The 25,201-nt window shown below is 44.5% G+C and overlaps 1 protein-coding gene across 1 annotated transcript in view; it reads right to left on the bottom strand.

The window, feature by feature from the left end:
* Nucleotides 1-25,201, bottom strand: part of LOC120398546 (ATP-dependent translocase ABCB1-like) — an 81,962-nt gene that overhangs the window by 38,712 nt on the left and 18,049 nt on the right. The window contains exons 10-18 of the mRNA XM_039526058.1: nucleotides 20,730-20,907; nucleotides 18,721-18,834; nucleotides 15,203-15,313; nucleotides 10,679-10,804; nucleotides 8,717-8,920; nucleotides 7,682-7,852; nucleotides 3,281-3,442; nucleotides 2,165-2,404; nucleotides 537-683 (exon numbers count right to left, since the gene is read on the bottom strand). Coding sequence (XP_039381992.1) covers nucleotides 537-683; nucleotides 2,165-2,404; nucleotides 3,281-3,442; nucleotides 7,682-7,852; nucleotides 8,717-8,920; nucleotides 10,679-10,804; nucleotides 15,203-15,313; nucleotides 18,721-18,834; nucleotides 20,730-20,907 — 1,453 coding nt within the window. The remainder of the gene's footprint in view (nucleotides 1-536; nucleotides 684-2,164; nucleotides 2,405-3,280; nucleotides 3,443-7,681; nucleotides 7,853-8,716; nucleotides 8,921-10,678; nucleotides 10,805-15,202; nucleotides 15,314-18,720; nucleotides 18,835-20,729; nucleotides 20,908-25,201) is intronic.

Genomic DNA, 25,201 nt, shown 5'->3' with positions numbered 1-25,201 from the left:
ACTAAATGCTGCCTCCAGGCTGCCACTTCACAGCTCTTATCTGCCTTCCACTGAATGCTGTCACTCCGTCAGACCATCACCACCCCTCCAACTGACTACAACACCCCTCTTCTCTTGCCTGAAGATAAAAGATTCCCTCAACATCTTGCTCCAACCATTCTCCCTGGCTGCTGCTCCAACTCCCAGCGGCTTCCAACAATCATATACTGGAATCCAAAGGAAGACTCCATTTCTTTCCTGCAGTGATTCATGAATGAAGGGGTTAATTATTCAGACAGTCCCATGGATGCCCCTGGTACTTAAAAACACAAGGCTGGATAATAGGCAAGAAGTCCCAAGTGGGGAGAGGAGATTAAGAGCTTGATCAAGCTCCTACTGAAGTCAATGGAAAGACTCCAGTAGAGTTTAGTGACAGTGGGAGTAGAAGGAGGCTCTAAGGCATCACCAGAGAGGACTAGCTGGAGGGTCGAGCAGGATTTAAAGTTCTGCATTTGTGCCTGGTTCAAGTTAGTTTACCATACAGTTTTGATACTTACCCCAATGATTTTTCCATATATAATAGAAAATGCAGGGTGGACGCCACCAGAGAAGGCAGCAGCAATAACGCCAAAGACTATATGCAGCCACTCAGGTTTGTTGAGAGCCAGAATTCTGGAATAAGGCACAGCAGGGAGATTTTCCCCCTACATAAGAGATAAAATTCAGCTGTTCACTGAAAGTTGTGGAACATGACAATTTCTTCAGGTTGGTGGTAAATCAGTAAACTGTCCTAGCAACTGTTCACAGATAACTCACCCCAGCCTGCAGTGTACACACTGAATGAGCAAACATATTGAAGATTTGTGACTCTGTAATTTAAGGTCTTAAAACTGAAATTGTAAGTCAAAAAAAAAATCTGCAGGCAAAAATTTAACAAAAGGCTCACTGGCAGGTGGGTGGGATGGGGTCTATGTAATTCAATGAAATGTCAAACAGGGTTAGTGACCATGGACTGCAACTTTAACACATGAATCATTAGAACGACCTAGAAGTCTCACTGTTCTGAACACAAAAAGATCCGTCTAGTTCAGCCTCTGCTAAATGCTACTGGGTTGGCAGTAATAGAATTGGGTCAACTTACGTCAGTTAGTCTGTTTTGTCTTTTACAAAATAGAGACCATGAATCATGACCAGATGGATGGAAAAGGCATATGAAACAGTGATTTAGGCTTCATCTCCCTTCAAAAACACATGGCAGCTCAATTCAGCTTCACTGAACTATTCAAAATGTCCATACATTTGTTGAGGAAGTTGTGGAAAATGAAATGAAAACATAGGAACATACAAATTATTAGATGAGGTTTTGAGCCAGTTGCGATGGTCTCACCTGGTTATCTTTGTCTGTGTTTCAGATACTGGAAAAGCCTGCGCACACTTCAACCATACAAGCCTGATGAACTTTGTGACATCAATACTTTCATGTCTTCCCATCTGATTCCTTCACTTTACTGCAAACAGTATGAATTCTGAAACCATGTATCTTGCCCTCTATTTCCTCTGGCAAGGCCCAAATTCAACAGTTATGAATAGATAAAAAGTGTGTTCTGGACTTCTGGGCGATACACTGTAAGAATGAATCCAGTTGCTGCTTATTGTTTGCATCATGTTCTACCATACTATACTGTACTATAATATAAAAAAAGCTCCTAGAACAGAGTTTCTTCACTGGTGGGTTGAGAGCTAAAATTGAGTCATCTGAATGTGTTGAAGGATCACAGCGCTGGTTGGGCTCCGCTTCCCACTCTGGGCTTTCTGACCAGATGCACATGGTCACAACACCACTCTTACAAATTTGGCCCAGTTGGCCCCCCTCATCAGGGGGGCCAGGCCAAACCTGAGCAGTGCTACAACCTCTGAGGCTGCAACACCCGGAGTAGGGAGCCAAGCCCAGCTAGCCCTGCGGGACAGGAGCTAGGATCTGTCTCAAGACTCATTTGTTTACACCTGTGTTTTCCCTGAAGATTCCCAATTCAAGTATTCGCCCAGGTCAATGCAGCATATGACAGGATCATAGCAATGGTGACATGGATTAAGACTTATTTAAAGAAGAAAATAGAATGACCTTTGTTCCTATTCTCACAAGCTATCACTAAACTTTAGGATTAAACTGAATTGTAACACTAACCTCTTTCTCCTTTGTTTTCTTCTTTTCAGGCGACTTTTTCTTAGAAGAGGTCTTTCTGCTTGTATGCCTTCTGGATCTCTTAGGAATGCTTCCCATCTCAGTGATTCCTGGTTCTTCAAAACCACCAAGAGCAGTCAGATTCTCCATCCTGAAATCATCTAGATCCTCTTCCTCATAGTCTTCATCTTCTGTCTCTTCATTGCTTTCTGACATCTCATTTTGAGTGTTTCCACCATGACCCTAGTGACAAGCAAGGAATAGTGATACACAGTCACAAGACAGTTTGCAGCAAGGGAAAGGAACATGTACTTGGTATGGAAACAAACAAAAACACCACCACTTTGGTTACATTGTCACTTTCATATGGTAGTTTGTATAGGCCAAGTATTCTGCCAGTATAAGTTGGTGCAGTTGCAACTTACACCAGCAGAGAATTTGGCACTATCTCTATAGTTCTGTGATGATGTCATCCACCTCTTTTGCTCAGTTATGTTTTTGACTCATTACATTGGGTAAATGTGAAGCACTGCTACAGGTGAAAAACAACCACTTCCAACTCAGAAACAAGATTGACTGATCAACTTTCACTAAACTAGAAAACATACAGAAACTGCAAAGCGAAAATGGCCCAGCTGTTTCAGTGCAGAACCTGCATGTGTCAGCAATAGTATCAGTGAGATCATAGGCGCTGATACTGTGGGTGCTCAGCACTTGCAGGGCTGGATAATCTTTTGAGGGCCCCAACACCTGGACTGTGGCCCTTCACCAATGGCCCACTCACCACTCCGCCCCAAGGCCCCTCCCCCGATTGGCTTCTTCCTCCCCAAGGCCCCATCGCACTCGAACAAGAAGCCCCACTGTTGCTCAGCCTCTTCCCCTCAGCTCGACTGTGCTCTGCCCAGAGGTGCCACCCCTGCTCAGCTTCCCTCCCTCCCTCCCACCCCCGAAGCCCTGCCCACAGGTCACAAGAGAGGGGGAGGGGGACGGAGAGGAGCACCCTCCAGCAAATACAAAAATCAGCACCTGTGAGTGAGATATGCAGATAATTTTCTGGAGTAAGAGATGGCCAGTAAATCTGAAGCATTTCGTCAGGAGTGCTCTATCACATCTCATTACCTGCTGCATCACAAGAGAATAGTAGACACCCTTCTGTGTCATGAGTTGACTGTGTGTTCCCTGTTCAACAACAACACCATTGTGAAATCCAGCGATAATGTCAGCTGTTCGGATTGTGGAGAGCCGGTGAGCTATCACAATGGTGGTACGTCCAGCCCTAGCCTTAACGGGGGAAAAAACAGAGAGATGTACTTTAAAATGTGGTGGAAAAAAAACCCAGAAAATCCTTACCTAACAGTGTGGAAAATACAAGCGTAAAAGCCCTGCTGACCCTTTATAGCTGATCATTATCTCCACGCCTGCTTTCTGATTTAACAATCAAAGGACACTTCTGATTACAAAATCCACATTTATAATAATGACAGGGGAAAGTGGATTAATTTTATAGGCTGAGAAGGTACCCACTGCCTATAGCTAAGGTTGCCTGACACTTCCAGTTGTAAGACCTGTTGTCAGATGTTTATAACTTTGCCAGGATTTAATTATTTGGGCTGAAACTTTCCATGCTGGTATCTGCCTCACCTTCTCTGCCCCCCCGCAAATTTCAGCAAAAATGGTTCAATGATTTCTCAGAATGAGGTTAGAGAAAAAGAATGTTGTTTTCCCATATTAAAAAATTCTTATAACTGTTTAATTGAGAAGCTTTATCACCTAAATGCTTGAGAGCAGGGACTTGAAATTTGGAGGAGATGAGCATGGCTCACTGGTATCAGGGATGTGCCTTTTACCATTCCCATGAAAATCTGAGGCTCTGAACGTCTCAATTTGCATGTGCTCAGTAGAGACTTATTAGAGTTCAGCAGCTATATTCCTCAAAGAAACAGTCTGAGCTCGCTGCATTGTATGACAGGAGTGCACATGCACCATCCCCACACAGTGACTAAGCATGTTCCTGCCCAGGATTGTAGGGGCTGGGCAGGACTTTGCCTGCAATTTCTCCTCCCTATAGTCAGGGGGAGTTGTGGTCCCCGGTGTGACAATCTACCTGGAGCGTCAGGTGATCTGGCTGATGCAGCAGGATTGTTTGGGGAGGAGGAGATGACGTAACACACGAAGTGTTTAAATTTTAAAGCTTTATTAATAAAATAAAATACAGCAGAGAGTGCTGGGAACGCTCCCATGTCGCTCAGGGGAAGAGAGAAAGCATTAGAGCCCCAAGCCCTAACCCACCTTCATACTCACAAAGCTGGCCAGGCCTGGGTGTAACGTAAGAAGAGGGGAAGGGGTGGATGGGAGTTCTTGCCCTAGGCCCAGGTTGTCCCAGGGATCCGCTGTAATCTCCAAGTTGCCCCAGCTCTCAGGAGGGTCCTGGGCTTCTTTGGGGGTGGTTTCAGTCAGGGCCCTCTGTTCCTGGTGCTCTTTGTACCAGTTCAAAGAGCCTTGATATGGTTTCTTTCCCTTTCCCAAAGCATCCCAGCTTCAGGGATGCCTGGGCGGCTCCCACTCTTGTTGTCTCATCTGTGTTTTCAGCCTCTGCAGCCCTGGGTTTGTTTTCTTCTTTGCTGGTTTTGCTGTCCTGCAGGCAGGGCCGGCTCCAGGGGTTTTGCCGCCTCAAGCAGCCAAAAAAAAAAAAAAGCCGCTATTGCAATCCGCGGCAATTCAGCGGGAGGTCCTTCACTCCGAGTGCGAGTGAAGGACCCTCTGCCGAATTGCTGCCGAATACCTGAAAGTGCCGCCCCGCTCCAGAGTTGCCGCCCCAAGCACCTGCTTGATAAGCTGGTGCCTGGAGCCGGCCCTGCCTGCAGGTGCAGGTCTGTGTAATTGGTTTTTCACGGCTGCTTGGGCAACTTTTAGGCCCCCGTCTTTCTCGGCTGTCAGCCAAGTCTTGGCTGCAAGCAGTGTCGTTGGGCAGAGGACAGTGTTTTATCTTTGAACTGAGCTTGTTAATTGCAGTGTTGAATTAACCTGTTCTCTGCTCTTTTCTTTTTCTTCTCTCCCTTTTTGGCCTCTTCTGACCTAAAAAAACACCTTCCACTCTTCACTCACACACCTTTAATCCTCCCCAAAATGCTTTGTGATGCTTGCAACAGCATTAGCAATATACAGTGCTGATCAGCCTTCCCAGGGACCTCCCTAAGGGGAGGGGGCCATTGAGTTGTGACACCAGAACAGGAAACAAGAGTAGGGAGAGGAGAATGAACAGTGATTATGGAAGGAATCAAAGTTATGCAGTAAAGAATTCTCTTGTCTGCAGGAAACCTGCCTTATTTGTTGCAGAAGTTGTAAGGTGTGTAGTGAATGAAGCAGGGGACTGCAGGAAAAGAAAGGATGATCTCATTATTGTTATAGCAGCCGAATACTGCCCTAGAGAATTGGATTCTAGCCCTGTCTCTGTGCTGAGCATTCTTGGCTGCAACTGAAGTCAATGGGAGATATGCTTTTAACATATCTAGCGCTGTATAATGCAAAATTCTCTGAAATATTGAGTCCTGGGCATCACAGGTCATGTACCCAAAAGTAGTATGCACTTTCAACATTAACATCTCTGTGTCTCAGTTCCCCGTCTGTAATATGGGAGTAATACGACCACCTTACCTGTCAGGGGTATTGTGAAGATAAATTCATTAGTGTTTATGAAGCACTCAGATACTAGAGTGATGAGAGGTATAGAAAAGCCCTTGAGGAAGTTAATAATTTTGTTTTCAGAGCAGGGTTTGAATGGCATGGGGGCATACATTGAATGCTGAGGATAAAAAGAAATATTGACTAGCAATGAATGTTGAATAGCACCATCCTCTGCACTGAATGAAGCAGGGGCCCTGTGGAAAAAATAGTATGTGATCATGAAACTGAAAACTGTCCCCTAATGCAGACACACAAGGGGACCAAATTAATGTTGACCAGGAAACTTTAATTCTGTCATTCCCTAAATTTTGAGGGCTTGACTTTTCCTTAATTAATGTTTTTTTGTGTGTGTGTGTGTGTGTGTGTGTAAATATATAAATAATAAATAATAATATGCAGAACATATCAGCTCAGCACTACAACACTACTAATTACTTAATTGCACTACGCATATTATTATTGCCCAACTCCTGACTGAAGCGATTTGAAGAGATTTTTTTTCCCAACACACAAAAGTTTTTTTAAAAAAAAATATAAAAAAAATCTCTGGATTGCTTTCCATGGTCACGGGAGATCGATGCCGATTCTGGAGACACAAGCCAATCCTGGAGGGCAACCGTAACTTATATCAGTGTGGTCAGATGGGTTTAAGTGAAGGCAAGTTTAGGCCCACAGAATTAACATTTATTGCAGATAAATGCTGTGAGCCATATAGTGCCCTTGAGCCATGCATAGAACTTACTCTATTCTGGGTTTACTATTACTGAGTACTAATGGGAGGCCGCCTTTCCCATAGAGCTTATTTTTATGATACACCACTGGTTATATACAAATACACGTCAGAAATTTAAAGCAGTGCTGCAGCCCAGTCCTGTAGGCCTCACTCAGGCGAAGCTCCAGATTCTGTTGCCAACTCACCCTGTGTCCACGTAACCTGTCCGTGCCTCAGTTTCCTCATTTGCAAAATGGAGAAAATAATCCCTAAATCCCAGCAGTGTTATGAAGATTATTAAAACATCTGTTTAATGATTGGAGAAGATACAGTGCTGGATAAGCACAATGTATTTTTACTATTGCCCTGTAGAAATCCATACAATTCTGGCACCTTGCTTTGATAATGTAGGAGTTAAATTCCTGATGCCACATTCACAATTTACCACCAGGCAAGCAATTGTGATGTGAGGCAGAATGTGGTGGAGGCCAGCATTAAAGCAGACGACTTCTGTCTACATGCAAATATCCTGGCAATCAGGAATGACGCTAACAGAAATAGAGCCTGTGATTGCTTTCGGGTTGCCACCTGCCAGGGTTCTATCCGGACAGTCTGGCTTTTGGCTTCTGTGTCCATGTGGCATTTAGGGTTTCCAGGTGCCCAGTTTTTGGTGACCTGGCAACCCTATGGCACCTGAACCAAAAGCTTAGTTACCGCAGGGTGGGGAGAAGTGCCGGGTCATTAACACGCACCAGCCTCTGCTCAGCCAGGCTGCCTCCTACATACAGCCAAGCTCCTTGAGACAGTCCAGCAAGCAATGGGGGGCGCGTGGGGAGAGGAGCGAGTGATGGAGGCAGGGCCTCAGGGGAAGAGGTGGAAGAGGGGAAGGGCCTCAGGGGTGGCAACCTTAGATTGCTTAACGGAGTTTTGATTAAATATTACAGAGTCATATCATGACACCAAAATTTGAGGATGCATCCCTACTGATATCAATGCCCTCCTTGAAACCAGTGGAGAGCTGTGCTTAAAAATGGATGGCATGCTATAGCCTTTAATGTCAAGATTGCCATATAGTTGTTGTGCTTTGTAATACTGATTGATAACTCTAGCAATAGGATTCCTACCTTATCAAGAGCTGCTTGCACAATAGATTCACTCTGAGTGTCCAGAGCAGACGTGGCTTCATCCAGCAGCAGAATCCTGGGATTCCTTGCCAGGGCACGGGCAATAGCAATTCGCTGTTTCTGCCCTCCGCTCAGCTGAGCTCCCCTTTCCCCCACCATGGTATTAAATTTCTAAGAAAACCAGAGGAGCGTAGAGATTGCAAAAGCGGTCAGTTGAAATCCTTTTACACCCCCACCCCCATATTATTGTTACTATCACATACAGAAATCCCCTCTTTTAAAAGTTTTATGATGGATGCTTCAACAAACACTTTAAGAATAATTTCTTCTAAAAGAACTGTCTTAGCCAATTACATTCAGTGTTTTTCCCCCTTGAGGCAGAGGATAGTTTAAAATTCCTAATGATCAGTTTACAGTTTTGTCTCTGTCTCACCTTCCAGTTGGCCAGGAATTAGTATGCGGTGTGATGGTTTTCTATTAGCTTAAAGAAGGTACTCTAAAATTAGATTTTTCAATTATTATAAAATGCATTAATTGAAGTGAAAAAAACAGACAAACTAGAACTGGCTGAAGGAAGCCAGCCATTTGATTGGCTAACAATACTAACCAGTGACTACTCAGGACACAAAACAATTTTGTTTGCCAAGCAAAACCCAGTTTAAAAAACAAAAAAACAAATACAAAAAAGATGGGAATATTGGAAGTGGGAAAAGATAGATAATACCTAGGAGAAGAAAACAGAATAAAAACCATCTGGTAAATTGAAAAAATCTCTCATTGTCCATAGAAATTCCTTATCCAGCCTATTAAAAAATGTTGCCACATGACATACAGTTAGTATTGTAAATTAAGAACATTGTGGGCCAAATTGTCAATTCGAATAAATGACAAAACATCAGTGAAAAGCTAGTGAAGCACCATCTATTTGCACCAGCAGAGAATTTGGGCCACAAAAATTCAGAAGAACTGAGAGAGAGAGAGAGAAAGCAAAGAATTCGTCATAGTTATAAGGTGCTCAAAAGTACATCAACTCACATCAGGCAGTCTGGATATAAAATCAAAAGCATTGGCTTCTTTAGCTGCTTTCTCAATTTCAGAATCAGTAATACCCTCTCTGCCACAGCGAATGTTCTCAGCTATTGTTGTAGCAAACAAAATAGGCTCCTGGCTTACAAGGCAAATATGTTCTCTTAGCCACTTTATATTAAGTGTCCGAATATCTTGTCCATCTAAGGTAATCTGAGTGGAAAGGCATAAATGAAGAGTTTGAGGAAATGTATTATGTTTAAAATAATTAGTTGTTATAATGGTATAATAATAATGATACACCTCTACCCCGATATAACGCGACACGATATAATACAAATTTGGATATAACGCGGTAAAGCACTGCTGTGGGGGAGTGAGGCTGCACACTCCGGTGGATCAAAGCAAGTTCGACATAATGTGGTTTCACCTATAACGCAGTAAGATTTTTTGGCTCCTGAGGACAGTGTTATATCGAGGTAGAGATGTATAATAATTGACTTCAATATTTGTTTAGCAGCTTCTCACACAGAATAAAGCAATAACATTTAAACAAAATGACCAGGAAAAATTAAAACTATATCTTCACAATCACCTCAGACTAGAAGAATGAAAGGAGAAGAATAACAAAAAGGATATTGTAGGAGCAGTATTTTATAATTGTACTATGAGAATTAATGTATGATTTGATTTCATCCTGCCAGCCACCCTTTTTGAATAGCAGAAAGGAATGACAGACCAGAACAATCCTTATGACTGATTATGGTCACTCTTTTGTTTTAGGATAAGTTACAATGTCTACTATGGTTTCCTATATGTATTACAAATTAGGCACTCTAGTTAAATATACATTTCTTTGTTTTAAGGTTTTAGTAAGTAAGAAACAGGATCTTGTATGGTATCTATGTTAAGGTGATTAGAGGAATGTTGAGGGCCTGGAGCCCCAGTGTGAATTGTTTTAGTTATAAGATTTAGCTAGGCTTGATTTACAGTGTATTCTGCTCAATATAAAATACTGCTGTCTCTATACCTTGGAAGGTTTCTGTAAGAGAGTGTTTGCATGCATTCCTCATTCACACATCAGGAAAATATAAGGTGTGAAAGCCATCACAAATGTCCAGATGGTCAAGAAAAAGTGAGAGACTTGGAAAGACCAGGAGACAATCAGAAAACATCCATTGTATCCAATGCTAAACATGTTAGCAGCATTGACAACCCCTAAGGTGAGGCAGGCACCCCAGAAGGTGAGACAACAAATAGGAGCTAACAATGGGAAGCCTGACAATAACCATCAAATGATAATAGCAGAAAACCCCAAGATTAACACCACTTAAGAACAGGATGACATTGCAAAATACATGGACTCAAATAGGAATTTATAACTACAAAGCTGGGGTGTTGTGCCACAGAACTCTGGGTTCATTCCTGCAAAGCCTCGGAGCATCAGATCGCGACCAACTGAGCCCAGCTCCAACTCGTGCTCAATCCAACTGGCCATTAGATTGACTCGAGCTACAACAAACTGGTAACTATAAACAACTGGCAGTGGTGTGTGTGTGTGTGTGTGTGTGTGTGTGTGTGTGTGTGTGTGTGTGTGTGTGTGCGCATGTGTGCGTGTGTGTGAGAGACTAAAAAGCACATGCTAACTGTTGTATTTTCAATAAATGCAGCGTATTTGCCTTTTCTCCCTGAAAAGATCCCGTGTGCTTTGTACAGCATAACAATATCATCAAATATTTAAATCCAAATTATGACTTAATATCAGTAAAGTCCTATCTAGGTTTTTACAATATTCTCATCATCATGGCATACAAGTAATGAAAAATCAATTTCAGAATTTCTTTGGAATATCTTTTGTTCCTTTAAGAATCCAATTTTGTGTAAAATCCTTTTAAAGTATAGGTGTAATCTAGTCAGGAAATTAATCTTCATCCTAGTAGCCAGGAATATTGACAGTTCATCCAAACTAACCTCTCCTTGGACTGGATCATAGAATCTGTGTAGCAGCTGAATAGCAGTACTTTTGCCACAGCCACTGGAGCCAACCAGAGCGATGGTCTTCCCCGATTGAACTTTCAGGTTCAGGCCCTTGAGAATCTGGAAATATAATCTTTATATGTTAGTCCAATAAATATAGAGCTACTTAAATAAATGGTTTGTTTAGAAAAAGGTCTATTAAGATGCTTGGCATCATGATCAAGCCAATAATGAGAGGTCTGGTCTAACAGTGTATTGAACTCCCAGGCCTGCTTTCAGTCCTTTGTTCCAATCCGGGTTGGAAAGCATTTTGAAGATGACAAGAAAAAGTTTTTATTACTAATAACAATCTTGCTTTGTTCTATTCTTATTCTATAAAGACTGCCCTAAGAAAACCCTTTGGCTCTGAAAACAAAGTGGGTGTTTTAATATCCCCAGTGGAATGAAGAGTCAGAGTTTGACAATCTCTAGAATTTACTAGGGAGGGATTAGTTATGGAGTAATGACACCTTTTGTTGCTATGTTCACATTAGGAACATTTTACCTCAGTCCGTTTATCCCATCTTATAAATGTCTAATATTACTAGTGGCCAAAATATTTGTCTCCTATGGGAACTATTGTGTAGTCATATGTAAGCAGAGTCAGGATGTGCTCTACCCTGACATCTGGTGGTAAATTATGGGGAGTGCAGAAAGAAGTTTCAAGTATTCGCATTGGCATTTCAGTTATTTGCATTGGCACTCCCACCCCACTTAGCATAACACACAGCAGCCTGGGATGGTTATTTTCACAGCTGTGGGATCCCCAATTTCTTTGGTATTGGGGCAGGAGGAATAAAATGTTGTCACCCTGATTAAGTAAATGAGGAACTACAAAATTGTCTTATTGTTAGGCCTGAATGAAAATATAGCAGGCAAAACAGTTATGCCAACCTGACTGAAGTCAGGCTAACAGAGGTTTCTGGGTAATCCCAGAGTGGAAAAGTACTGAGAAGCAGCATTGTTTTACAGAGCCCTGGAAAACGTGAGATAAGCCTGAGATAAGCCAGGGATTGCATTCCTGGCATACCATTAGCTGTGCTAAGGACAGTGTTTGAAGAACTGATAAGAAACTCTAGTATCCCACGGTTCAGATTCTAACTCTCTGGTTGAGTTATAGGTTTGTTTAAAACTCCCCTGTATTTCTAACTTTTGGGTGTTATTAAGATATAATTAATAATCTAAAGTTGTAGACAAAGTCTAGGCATGTGTGTATATTAAAAGTGTTTAGTTTTAAGTTGTTAAACAAAGGGGGTGGGTTTTGCTCAAGTGAGTGATGTATGACGTAATAAAACTGTCTATATAGGCTAATACTAAGCTGTAAAGTGCTGGCTGGTTCTCACTGGAGACGAGCTGCCCTTTATTGATGTGTGCACTTGTCAATAAAGGGCTTTTGATCGGACCTTGCTGGTGTTGCCTGTCTCTCTGTGATCAGACAACGAATTTCGCTGTCGGGGTTAAAGTCCCCAACATTATGATAAAGGGTTTCATTATCAACTAAATAGCACTTGCTAGACAAGGGACATGGGTTCCAAAACCCATTGAAAAGAGAGAGGCTAGAACAGATATCTGTACTTGGTAGCATAGGCGCCTTGTGTGAGCCAGAAGCACCAGTTCTATCTATGCCTTTCTCCACTGTGGAATGTCAGAGTTAATTTTTGATTCCCTTAAGAATCTAGTTACAGGTTACTGAGCTGAACTCACTTTGGGCTAGTGGTGCACTGGCACTGGGCTCCCCTACTGTGAGCTGGAATCACTAAGAGCTGAAATCACTAAAGAGCTGGACTTGCTGAGCTGAGAGCACTAAGTACTGTGCTAACTAGTGGGGGAGCCCGAAGCAATACTGTGGAGCAGAGCAGCTGGCAGAGCGGAGTGGACCAGTTTGTGAAGCCACTGGTGAGTGGAGCCAAGCAGCTCGTGAGGATGGCTGGAGTGGATCACAGGACAGCTGGTGGACCAGAGCAGCTGGCAGAGAGGAGCAGCTGTGGGACGAGTGGAGCAGCCCACAGAGCAAGCGAAGCTGAGCAGTTTGTGGGGACGACTGGTGGAAGCAGAACCCCACAAAGAGGCAGGGCAGTTGGCCCTGAACCACGTAAGGTGCCCCTTTCTACCCAGGCTGGGGGGGGGAACCTCTGCAGGTAGACTCTCGAATTCTAGGGCTGCACTGACCCGGGACAGAGACTTTTGGATTGTGGGACTTTTGGGATTGTGGGTGATTTGGGGGTTGCTGGACTCAAGGGCCCAGAGGGAAGGACATGGCCCAATTTGCTGGGGTGGGTCTTTGCTCACGGTTTGATCTATGAACTCTAGCTGAGGTATTTTCCCAATTTAATGCTTGTTGTTTATCTCATGTAATTAAACCTTTTCTGCTACACGAAGACTCTGTGCTTGCGAGAGGGGAAGTATTGCCTCCCCGAGGTGCCCAGGGGTGTGTGTAAGATTTTCCCAGGTCACTGGGTGGGGGCTCGAGCTGGTTTTGCATTATGTTGTGGGGAAGGGACCCCTATGTATTGAACCCGGCCCTTGCTGCTATCGTTTCGGCCTGGCAGAAGGGTTACACATAAATCAACCTAAATATACATATTTTTTGTAATAGAAGATAAAAACAGGAATATTGTTCTCATCTCCTTATACTATTCCAGAAGAGCTCCAGTTTTCCAGAAAGCTAATAGCAGATAAGCTTTGGTGTTTGCTTGTTCAAGCAAGAGCATCATTCTCCATCCCTTTAACATCATTTCTCATCACGACCATCCCAGCTCTAATCTTCCTTTTTAGGTAAGGCAGGAAAGGGCATGTCAAGGTAACGCTGACGATAACTAGAGTCTTCAGCGCTCTCTGACCCGATTCATTCCAAATTTAGGTACTAAATAGACATTGCCTTGATCTTGTCTGTTGATCATCTTTGGCTGGTGATTGATGAGAACCAGATATCCAGGATGATTCTTTTAGCTTTGCCAGCTACCTCTGATACCATTGATAATGAGCCACTGCTGACACAGGGTGAACTCTGGAAGGGATGGATGGAATCATTCTTGAATGGCTCCATCCCATTCCAGCCACAGGCCCAAACTGTGGCTCATCCAGCCCAGGATTTCGCTTGAATGGAGTGATGTGGGATTCTGTATTGTCACCCTTCTGCTCAGTTTGTATGCAAGACCATTAGGGGAAGACTGTGAGACACTACAGACTACACTGACTTCAGTATTCAGTTAACATAGCTCTAGGTCTCTGTTTCATCAGACCAAGCTTGGAGACGTTGATTGGCTTAGCCAGCAAGTTACAGGGTGGGTTTGATGCCGGCAAGTCAGCTGTGACTCACCTCAGAGATGATTGAGTTTATGCTTGTAGGTTGGAGGAACCCATCAGAAGAAATGGCAGAGCTAACAGCAGCACACTCAAGTGAGTTTGTAACCTGTTGGATCCACAGCTGCTTTTGCACGCAGGAAGCAGTAGCAGCTAATAGCATTTTGTTTCTTTTTTGCACTTGGCCAGAAGGTTCTGAACTTTCAATTCTGGTACAGATGTCAATCCAGAGAGAAATAGTGGATTACTGCAAAGTACCATACATAGGACTGTACAATAAGATGACTCCCCTCACAAACTTCAGCGGGTGGAGAGTATGGCAGTCTGTTTCTTAGAGGGCATTTTCTGTAGGGAAAATCTTACCTCCATGCTCTGTGATCTGCACTGGCTTCCACTTCATTGTCAGGAGTGATTTAGAATAATGGCTTTAACCAATAGGCCTTAAAATAGGTTGAGTCCTGGCTATCTCCAAGATCACCTCTCCCCACATGGGATATCACAGCAGCTGAGATCTTCTGAAGCACTGACACAAACAGCTTTCTGGGTTTAACCACATGAGGGCTGAAGGTGAGGCATTCTTGGTGAGCGAGCTTGAATGAAGAATTTGCTTCTGATTCAATTCACCAGAGGCCAAATTTACTCACCTTCACATTATGCTGTAAGCCCCATTTGTTCTCCCTTGCTTTTTGCAGCAGGTGAAAATGAAGAAAAGGTGGATGATGATGATGATGATGAAGACAAAGATTTAGTTTTGGGAGGACATTCATCCTTCTTTATTGTTGTATTTTTATAACTATTATAATAACATTTAGCTCTTACATAGTACTTTTCATCCATATATCTCAAAGCACTTTAAAGAGGAGGTCAGTATTACCATCTCCATTTTACAGATGGGGAAACTGAGGAAGAGAGAAGTGAAGTGACTTGCCAAGTGTTACTTTGCAGGCCAGTGGCACAGCTGGGAATAGAATCCTGGTTTCTTGAGTCCTCACCCAATGTTCTTTCAACAAGACCACACTGTGGTGTATAAATACCCAGAGTACAGGATGGGCACTTTAAAAAAAAACTGTTTTAAAATAAACACATTAAATTGATAAAATATCAGTTTTCTTTTTGGTCACACAGATAATGGTAGCAGCTCTTCACTGTAAAGATGAATTTGAAAAGATCACTTACTTTAACATCAGGTCTAGATGGGTAACTGAAATGGATGTTTTTGAATTCAATCTCTCCTTTGAGCTTATCTGGTCTGTATCCTTCCTTGGAACTGCTATCTAGAAGACGGTGCTGGAGAGAGATTTTGAAAGGGTATTACACGTTTGTGTGATTTTACAGTTGTGACTTTTGATGGATAAGTTGTTTAAGAAAGTAAAAGAAACACTGCAACACTACATAGCAGTTTAACTGATCACTGATTGCTGTATTTCACCCCAGAGAGTTCTGCCTATCAGTGAAATGCAATCCTTGTGTCTACCCTGCAAAGCATTTTGGGATAGGGGACAAGGAAAGAACAGGAGTAACTAGAATAATAAACATCAACTATACCTTAAATCATCCATCCATATTTGGGGTCGGGAAGGAATTTTCCTCCAGGGAAGATTGGCAATGGCCCTGGAGGTTTTTCGCCTTCCTCCGAAGCATGGGGCAGGGGTCACTTGCTAAGGAGTGGGTGGATCGGCTTATGTGGCCTGCATTTTGCAGGAGGTCAGACTAGATGATCATAATGGTCCCTTCTGATCTTGAATTCTATGATTCTATGATTCTATGATCTCCCAACATTTACAATGGGCCCAAATCCCTTAGCTCCCTCCCAGCATCTGCCTAGGCAGAATGTGGGTTGAGAATCAGTTCTTGGAGGAGTGATGCAGCCTGTAATTGTTGGTTGGCTTAAAATGCACAAGCAAAATAAAAAAACTGGGGATTTATTACCAAGTCTTCATCTCCAAAAAAGATACCATCATCCTGAGGCTCCCTGGTCTGAAGTCCAATGGAAAATTAGCCTGGCGCTAAATAGCCTGACCTGGAATTGCTCCTCCACTTCCCATGTTGCTGATCTCTGTTGGACTGACACTTTTCAATGACCCAGTAACCACCAGCAGAGTTCAAATCTCTTTGAGTAGAAACGGGAAGTTTAAAGGAGACCTCCTACGCTCTCTCTGCTCCATTCCAAGACCAGCGAAACCAAAAATAAAACCAAACCCTGTTCTCTGAGCTCTGGTTTCCGATTGGTTCTGGTAGTAGCTTCCAGATTGCCTAGAGTCCTGGATGGAGATAGAACAATCTGGGAAGCAGAGTCGTGATCCTCTGTAGCCATCATTGCTGTAGTCCGGGGCGAGTACCCTAAAGATTTGCTTAGTATAATAGGTCAAGAACAACCAACTCCAGAGGTGGCTTAATTTAGTTTCTTTGGGAAAAATTCCACCCTTTGTTATATCCACACAACCTCACTGACACCCATCAGCATTTATGACCATAACAGAGGACAAAACTGAACCCTTTGTTCTAACCTAATATGAACCTGGGACTGCAGATATATAACAAACTGCTGTACAAAATTCTAAGAGTTAGTTACTGAAAGTGTGGCATCCCTCTTCCCCAGCAACAGTATTACCAGAGGTTTCAACAGCACTGTTAATCTCCAAATCAAAAGCAGTTGAACTGAAATCATGTCTACTCCATATACTTGTGTTTTAAAGAGCAATGTCATTTCACTTAGCTCTTCACCACTTACTCTAAAAAATAAATGAATGAGGGAGTGGGACAAACCTAACAGGAACAAGGGCCCCAATCTGTAAAGTTGAGCTATAGATCTCAATTTCCCCCAAGTTTGCAATAAGCTCATTTAGGGATTTGGTTAGGGCCCATGTCTCCTTAATATGAAGAGAAATGTCGTCTTACTTTTGTTTTCAGTGGTCTGAGTCTACGCAGTTCATCCACTTTTTGAATGTTTTGAGAAATAAATCAGAAATTTCAGACTGCTAGAAAAGTGACATTAAGTACCTGAACAAAGTTCCTCGTCTGCCTTGGTGGGTCCTGCACTTATAGGTGGGTTTGCTTGCCTCAGAGATTCATGGCAGCCCTCAGTTTGGCTACTTTTGCTAGTGCTCAAACCTGCCATCCGCTCAGCTAACCTCACCACAGGCCAGCATGGGGGAAACGTAGTGGCTTGGGGACAGGCCAGATCCCTTTTCAATTCAGACCTTCCCTTCTGGTGTTTCTCACAGACCAAGTCAACTCCTCCTGTGTCCGATCAGGAGTTGGGGGAATGGGGGAAACCCAGGCCCAACCTCTACACCAGGTTCCAGCCCAGGGCCCTGTGGATAGCAGCTGTCTACAATGTTCCCTGTATCAGCTGCGTGATAGCACAACTCCCTCGGCTACTTCCTCATGGCCTTCCCCAGCACCTTCTTTATCCTCACTGCAGGATCTTCCTCCTGAAGCCTGATCATGCTTGAACTCTTCACTCCTTCAGCAGGGCCGGGGCAAGGATGTTTGGTGCCCTAGGCAAAACTTCCACCTTGCACCCTCCTCTGTCCCCGAGCCCCTGCCCTGAGGAGCCCCCCAGCGGCAGCTCCCCGCCTCTGCCTTGAGGCGCGCCCCCCGTGGCAGCTCCCCACCCCCCACTCTCTGCCCTGAGGCACCCCCCACCCCAGCTCACCCCTGCTCTGCCTCCTCCCCGAGCACGCCGTCGCTGCTTCACTTCTCCCACCTCCCAGGCTTGCGGCACCAATCAGCTTAGGCGCCGCAAGCCTGGGAGGTGGGAAAAGCAGGGCCGGCTCTACAGTTTTTGCCGCTCCAAGCAGCGCGCCAAATTGCCGCCATGGGCGGGCGGGGCAGTCTGTGTGCCCTTAGGGCGGCAGGCGCGTTTCTGTGGCGGTGGCAATTCGGCGGCAGCTTCTATGTTTAGCTGAAGCTGCAGCGGACAGGTAAACATAGAAGCTGCTGCCGAATTGCCGCCATCGCGGAAACGCACATGCCACCCTAATGGCACACGGACTTCCCCCGCCGTCCGCAGCGGCAATTTGGCGCGCTACTTGGGGGCAAAACAACAGGGATTGCCGCCCCTTGCAGAATGCCGCCCCAAGCACCAGCTTGGAATGCTAGTGCCTGGAGCTGGCTCTGGGGAGAAATGAAGCAGCCACAGCGTGCTCGGGGAGGAGGCGGGGCAGGGGTGAGCTGGGGCAGGGAGTTCCCCTGCATGCCCTCCCCCCCTTACTTGCTGCAGCCTTCCCATGCTCCTCTGCCCCAGCTCCCTCTGCCTAAATGCTGGCGGCGACCAGGGCGTCCGAAGATCTGGCCGCCGCGATCGCTGCTGAAGAACATGCCTCCCCCCAAATCCTAGCGCCCTAGGCAACTGCCTAGGTCACCTAAATGGTTGCACCGGCCCTGTCCTCCAGCAGCACAGCTTCTCACTCCCTGCTCCTTGCACACACCCCTACTAACTGATGGGAGGTCCCTTTTAAACCAGGTCTCCTGATTAGCCTGCATGCCATAATTGATTCTAAAAGGTTCTTAATTGGCTCCAGGTGTCTTGATTAGCTTGCTCGTCTTATTTAGTGCTAGCAGGTTCCTGATTGCTGTAGGGCAGCCCCTGCTCTGGTCACTCAGGGAACAGAAAATTGTTCATCCAATGGCCAGTATATTTGCCCTCTACCAGACTCCTGTACCCCACTGGTCTGGGTCTTTCACAGTACCTTACTGATGACCTTGTACACTTCATAGGCAGCACCTCGAGCACTGGCAACACATTCCAAGTATGGGAAGCCCTGGATGAGGAAGAATGCGCCACGGAGCAGACAGAATAATATCTACAGGGAACAAAACAGGAGCTAGTGTACAGTACACTCCAGACCTGCAGTTTCCTTAGTGCTAAATATCATGGTAATTCTGGTGGTTCCATAAGAGCTTTTCCAGAAAAAAATAGTTTTGATTTTCTTCTTCATATAAGATTTCAGGCTGCATTTTTCCAGCTCCCCCAGTTTTTATTCTTTCACTGGATTTGACACAAGACATGATGAATGTAGCTATTGTGTGCACCCACATGCCCTTTAACAGTTGGATTAGCTTTTTTTATTGGTCCTGCGTTCATTAACTCCCATTAAGAGAATAAATAGTGAAATTAGACATCTCTCCATCTCTTTGCAATATTAAAAACCTCAGCGTCCTCAAAGAGAGTTAATCCACAGTCTCCTGAGGCCCCAATCCTTCAAAGTGCACACTTAACATTATGCCTTGTGACTAGTTCCACTGAAGTCAAGTTCTCATCAGAAGTCGGTGGGGCTACTCACAGTGCATAATGCACATACCTAAGTCTTTGCAGGATCAGGGCCGTATTCCTTTTCAAAGGAAAAATAATCTAAAAGTTTTGGTAAAGTACAATAATCCCTTGCAGGGATTTAAAAAAATGAAAGATGATCACATGGCTGTGACACTGGCAGACAAAGTGCCAGCTCATGCCAAAGCTCCAGACCTCACTGAATGATTACAGATGCATAGCTGGAAGCCAGGCCAATTCACATGTGTATTAGTATAGATCTAAGTGATTGTTAAATGTATAAGAATGTATTTGGTGTTTAAACTTCATGAAAACTAATGGGATGTTAATGCACTGAAAACAATGCATTAGTTAAAACACTTATCTGGATCCAATTATAATGTTGTAGCAAACATTCACATAGTGTATGCCCCTGTCAGCAAATAACCCATCAAATGAGAAAGAAGTCTTGTGGAATACAAATGAAGAATTTAACAGAAAAGTGTTAATTTCAAAGCAAGTGGTCATTGTGTGTGATGATCAAAGGTCAAAGACTCCAAATGCATTCCTCACGCTCTGCCATCAAAGGAAAAGCCCACATGGGTATTGACCCTGTCAGCTTGTTTTCTGTGAGAAGAAAACTATGAGTATGGATTCAGGGAAAAATCCTTCATCTTTGCACTGTTTAGATTCTAACAGGGCAAAATAAATGAACATAGAGATGGAGATTCCCTGAGCCCTGAGAGACTTATGCGAAACTGGCTGATCACTACATTTCTGCTATCATTTGAAATTACAGACTCATCTGTACATATATTTTATCTGCTTTAATCTCTCAATAACTCTTATTACCTTTTCTTAGCTAATAAACCTTTAGTTAGTTTACTACCAGCATTGTCTTTGGTATAAAATCTAGGATATGAATTGATCTGGGGTAAGTGATTAGTCCTGGGACTGGAAGCAACCTGAATGTGGTGTGATTTTTGGTGTAAATGACCTTTTATCATGAAGTCAAGTTTGTCTGGGTGGCAAGATAGACTGGAGAGTCTGTCTGTGACTCCATTGTAAGATTAGTATAGTGATCCAGGAATTCAGATTTGTTGCTGACTTGGTGAAATCTAATTATAGAAGACACCACCAGTTTGGGGTGTCTACCCTGTTTTCTGACAGCCTGCCCTGAGGTAGGCACTCATGGTTGTGAACCACTCCAGACAGCATGACAGTGACCAAATGAGATATTTGTTTAGGAACTTTGAGGTCTTAAATATGTAGATACAACATCTCTGTTGATTTATATTAAACACATTTAGTCTGATGGGTACTTTGTGCCCGAGTAGAAATTATGGATCCTTTGATGCAATACTTAAACAACAAAGCATTTTTTTCTAATTTACAGTCCATTTTTAAAAAGTTTGCCTCAGCGAATCGACTATACTGTGCTGTACTTACAATTAACACACGTCCAATGTCATAATTCTCTTTCTCCTCCACTGTGAGTTTGGTTCCATACCAAAAGGCAAGAGCAAAGGCTCCAAATGAAATAAACTCTGTGAAACCCAAAGATGTGTAGGTGGTAATGGATTTTTTTACTCCAACTTTCCTAGCATTCTCCAGATTAACATCATATCTGAAAACAGATGATAAATGTTAAATTTGGTATGTACCCAGATGACATTCAATTCTCTAGCTTCCTCTCATGCTTCCAGGGTTTTCTGCCATAAAAATCAATTATCTAGGTTCTTAGATGGTGTGAATCAACACAGCTTCATTGATTTTACATCAACAGAGGATCTGACCCATGGCTGCTCTGAGTGAATTATCAGGTACACAGATAAACATTATATGTTGGGGAACAATCAACACAACTTTGTAAATGGAAATTGTGCCTCACCAATCTATTAAAAATTCTTTGAGAGTTTCAGCAAGCATGTGGACATGGGTGATCCAGTTGATATAGTGTACTTGGACTTTCAGAAAGCCTTTGACAAGGTCCCACACCAAAGGCTGTTAAGCAAAGACTTGGGATAAGAGTGATAGGAAACAAAGGGTAGGAATAAATGGTCAGTTTTCACAGCAGGGAGAGAAAAATTATAGATCCTTTGGGGACCCTGTACAGAGACCTGTGCTGTTCACATATTCATAAATTATATGAAAAAAGAGGGTGAACAATGAGGTGGCAAATATTGAAGATGATACAAAATTATTCAACATAGTTAAGTCCAGAGCTGACTGTAAAGAGCTACAAAGGCATCTCACAAAACTGAGTGACTGGGCAACAAAATGGCAGATGAAATTCAATGTTGATAAATGCAAAGTAAGGCATATTGGAAAACAATCCCAACTATACAAAAAAAATGACGGGGTCTAATTTAACTGCTACCACTTAAGAAAGATCTTGTAAACATCATGGACAATTCTCTGAAAACATTTGCTCAGTGTGAAGCAGATGTCAAAAAAAGCTAACAGAATGTTAGGAACCATTAGGAAAGGGATTGCTAATAAGACAGAAAATATCATAATGCCACTGTGTAAATCCATGATATGCCCACACCTCAGATAATGTGTGCAGTTCTGGTTGCTCCATCTCAAATAAGATATATTAGAATTAGAAAAGGTACAGAGAAGGGCAACAAAATTATTAGGGGTTTGGAACAACTTCCACCTGAGGAGAGATTAAAAAGACTGGACTGTTATCTTAGAAAAGAGATGACTAAGAGAGGATATGATAGAGGTCTAGAAAATGAATGAAGAGAAGGTGAATAGGAAACTCTTATTTACCCTTTCATGTAACATAAGAACCAGGGGTCACCCAATGAAAATAATAGGTAGTAGGTTTAAAACTTACAAAATGAAGTACTTCTTCACATAATGTAGTCAACAACTCATTGCCAGGCCAAAAGTATAACTGGGTCAAAAAAGAATTAAATGAGCTCATGGAGGCTAGGTCCATCAATGGCTATTTGCCAAGATGGTCAGGGGTGGAACCCTATGGTGTGGATGCCCCTAAACATCTGAGTGACAGAATCTGGGACTAGATGATGGGATGGATCACTCAAAAATTGCCCTGTTCTGTTGATTTACTCTGTAATATCTGGCACTGGACACTGGTCTGACCCATTCTTATGTAATATTGGAAAAATTGGCCTGAAATCAACAACATGAACGTCAATAAAGAAAACTGCAAAGTACTACACTTGGGAAAGAAAAATCAAATGTGTAAATACAAAATGGGGAATAACTGGTTACGCAGTAGTATTGCAGACAAGGATTTGGGAATTCAAGTACATCACAAATTGAATATGAACCAACAACATAATGTAGTTGTGAAAAAGATAATATTCTGGGTGCTTTCAGGGGAGCATCGTATTTAAGACATGGGAGGCAATTGTTCCACTCTACTTGTCTTTGGTGAGGCCTCTGCCAGAGTAGTGTATCGGTTTAGGAAAGGTGTGGACAAACTAGAGAAAGTCTAGAAGAGACCAACAAAAATTATAAAAAGTTTAGAAAACCTGAAGAAAGGTTAAAAGAACTGGGCATGTTGGTCTTGAAAATTGAAGACTAAGTGGGACCTGGCTAACAGTCTTCAAATATGCTAAGGAGCGTTACAGAGAGGACGGTGATCGGTTGTTCTCCATATCCACAGAAGACAGGACAAGAAATAATCAGGGTAATCTGCAGCAAGGGAGGTTTAGGTTAGATATTAGGAAAAGCTGTCTAACGATTAGGATAGTTAAGTACTGGAATGTGTTACCGAGGAAGGTTGTGGAATCCCCATCATTGGAGGTTTTTCAGAACTGGTTAGACAAACACCTATCAGAGATGGCCTAGCTATACGTGACCCCATGGGCGCCAACTTATATGGGCTCGTGGGGCTAAAGCCCCAGGAATATTGACAATCGGGGGCTCTGCTCCACCAATATTTGGAGCTAGGTTTCTCGCCTGCTTGGAGCGCAGGAGAGTCAGAGGGCTCTGGGCTGCCTGCAACCGCGGGGAGCCCAGAGCCTTTTAAATCCCAGCCGCGGCCGGGAGTCAGAGGGCTCTGCGCTGCCGGCAGCCGGGGAGCCCAGAGCCCTTTGAATCCCAGCCGCAGCCGGGAGTCAGAGGGCTTTGGGCTGCCTGCAGGAGCAGGGAGCCCAGAGCTTTTTAAATCTCAGCCACAGCTGGGAGTCAGAGGGCTCTGGGCTCCCTGCAACCACGGGGAGCCCAGAGCCCTTTAAATCTCAGCCGCAGCCGGGAGTCAGAGGGCTCTGGGCTGCCGGCAGCCACGGGGAGCCCAGAGCCCTTTAAATCTCAGCCGCAGCCGGGAGTCAGAGGGCTCTGCGCTGCCCGCAGTGGCAGGGAGCCCAGAGCCCTTTGAATCCCAGCCCCTGGCCGCTGATTGCCCCCTCCCCAGATCCCTGTCCCAACTGCCCCCCAGGACCCCCACCCCCTATCTAAGCACCACTGGTCCGCGCCCCCCGAAGACCCCCCCCCCCGACCCCGGCCCCCCCCTGCCCCTCGGGACCCCCGCCCCTCTCTACGCCGCCCTTCGCTTGGGCCCCAACTGCCCCCTCCTGAGACCCCACCCCACTTCCCCAGGACCCCACCCCCTACCTGTCCCCTGATAAACCTCCTGGACTCCCATGCCCATCCAATTGCTGCCTATCCCCTGACTGCCCCTCCGAACGTCTGCCCCATCCAACCCCCCCGGCGCCGGGTCCCGTGACTGCCCCCCGGAACCCCCTACCCCTTCTCCAACCCCCAAACCGCTTACTGTGCCACTCAGACCAGCATGTCTGGCTCCGTGCAGCTCCAGATAGTTGCTGCCATGCTCCCCCATGGAGCCCACAGCCCTCTCCCACCCCCAGCACCTGCCTTCCAGATTTGAACACCTCAAAATTCAGGAGTGCTCAAGCTCGGTTTGGGCAGCTTTTACTTCATTTCTCTCAAATCAGTTTCCCCTGCAAGGTGCCAACTGAAGGTGTTGGAGAACAGAGAGATCGGGTGGCCTCCTACTGCCTGGAAAAGAGACAAAGGCCGGAGGAGGGAGTGTCAGTGCCTGTGCGGACTTCTGGGAAGTGCATGGTGTGGAAGGGGATGCTGTGATGCTTTGGAACAACTCCATACAAAGCCAGTCAGGACTCTGGGGGAGCCTCCTCTCTCTGAGCAGACTGTCTCCAGGGCAAGAAGCTTACACCTTCCTGGGTCTGACCTCGGAGCATTCAGCTTGCCCTTCCACATCATGCACTTTCCACAGCGAGTCTGTCCAGGCGGGTCCTGGGGCAACCAGAGGTCCCTGCACCCCAACTCCGCAGTCAGATGTGACTCTCAGCCAGACAGTAAAACAGAAGGTTTATTAGATGACGGGAACACAGTTTAAACAGAGCTTGTTGGTACAGAAAACAGAACCCCTCTGTCAGGTCCATCTTTGGGGGTGGGGAGCCCAGAACCAAGTTCTGGGTCTCTCCCCATTTCCCCAGCCAGCTCCAAACTGACACTCCCTCCCCTGGCCTCTGTGTCTCTTCCAGACAAGGAGGCCACCTGATCTCTTTGTCCCTAACACCTTCAGTTGGCATCTTGCAGGGGAAACTGAGGCACCCACACAGTATTCAGAGAAAATATTAAGAACATTCCCACTTCATCACAACAGGTGCAACAAAATATAATACTGTATATTGAAGTAGGCAAGTGCTGCTTCTGACTTCCCACTTTTAATTGACCCTTGTAATCTTGTGGCACTGACGCGTTGTAGCTTCATTTTATATCGGCTTACAGGGCGGGAGCGGGGCGGCACCACCATTTTGGGCCCAACCAAAAATTATACAAACCTGCCGCCTATGCTTGACCCTGCCTCAGTGCAGGGGGCTGGAATTGATGATCTCTCAAGGTCCCTTCCAGCCCTACATTTCTAGGATTCTATGAATATCAGCTCGCAAAGGGAA

This window comes from Mauremys reevesii, linkage group 2 (genome assembly GCF_016161935.1).
Source record: "Mauremys reevesii isolate NIE-2019 linkage group 2, ASM1616193v1, whole genome shotgun sequence".
NCBI lineage: Eukaryota > Metazoa > Chordata > Testudines > Geoemydidae > Mauremys > Mauremys reevesii.
This window is presented reverse-complemented; position numbering and strand designations above follow the sequence as displayed.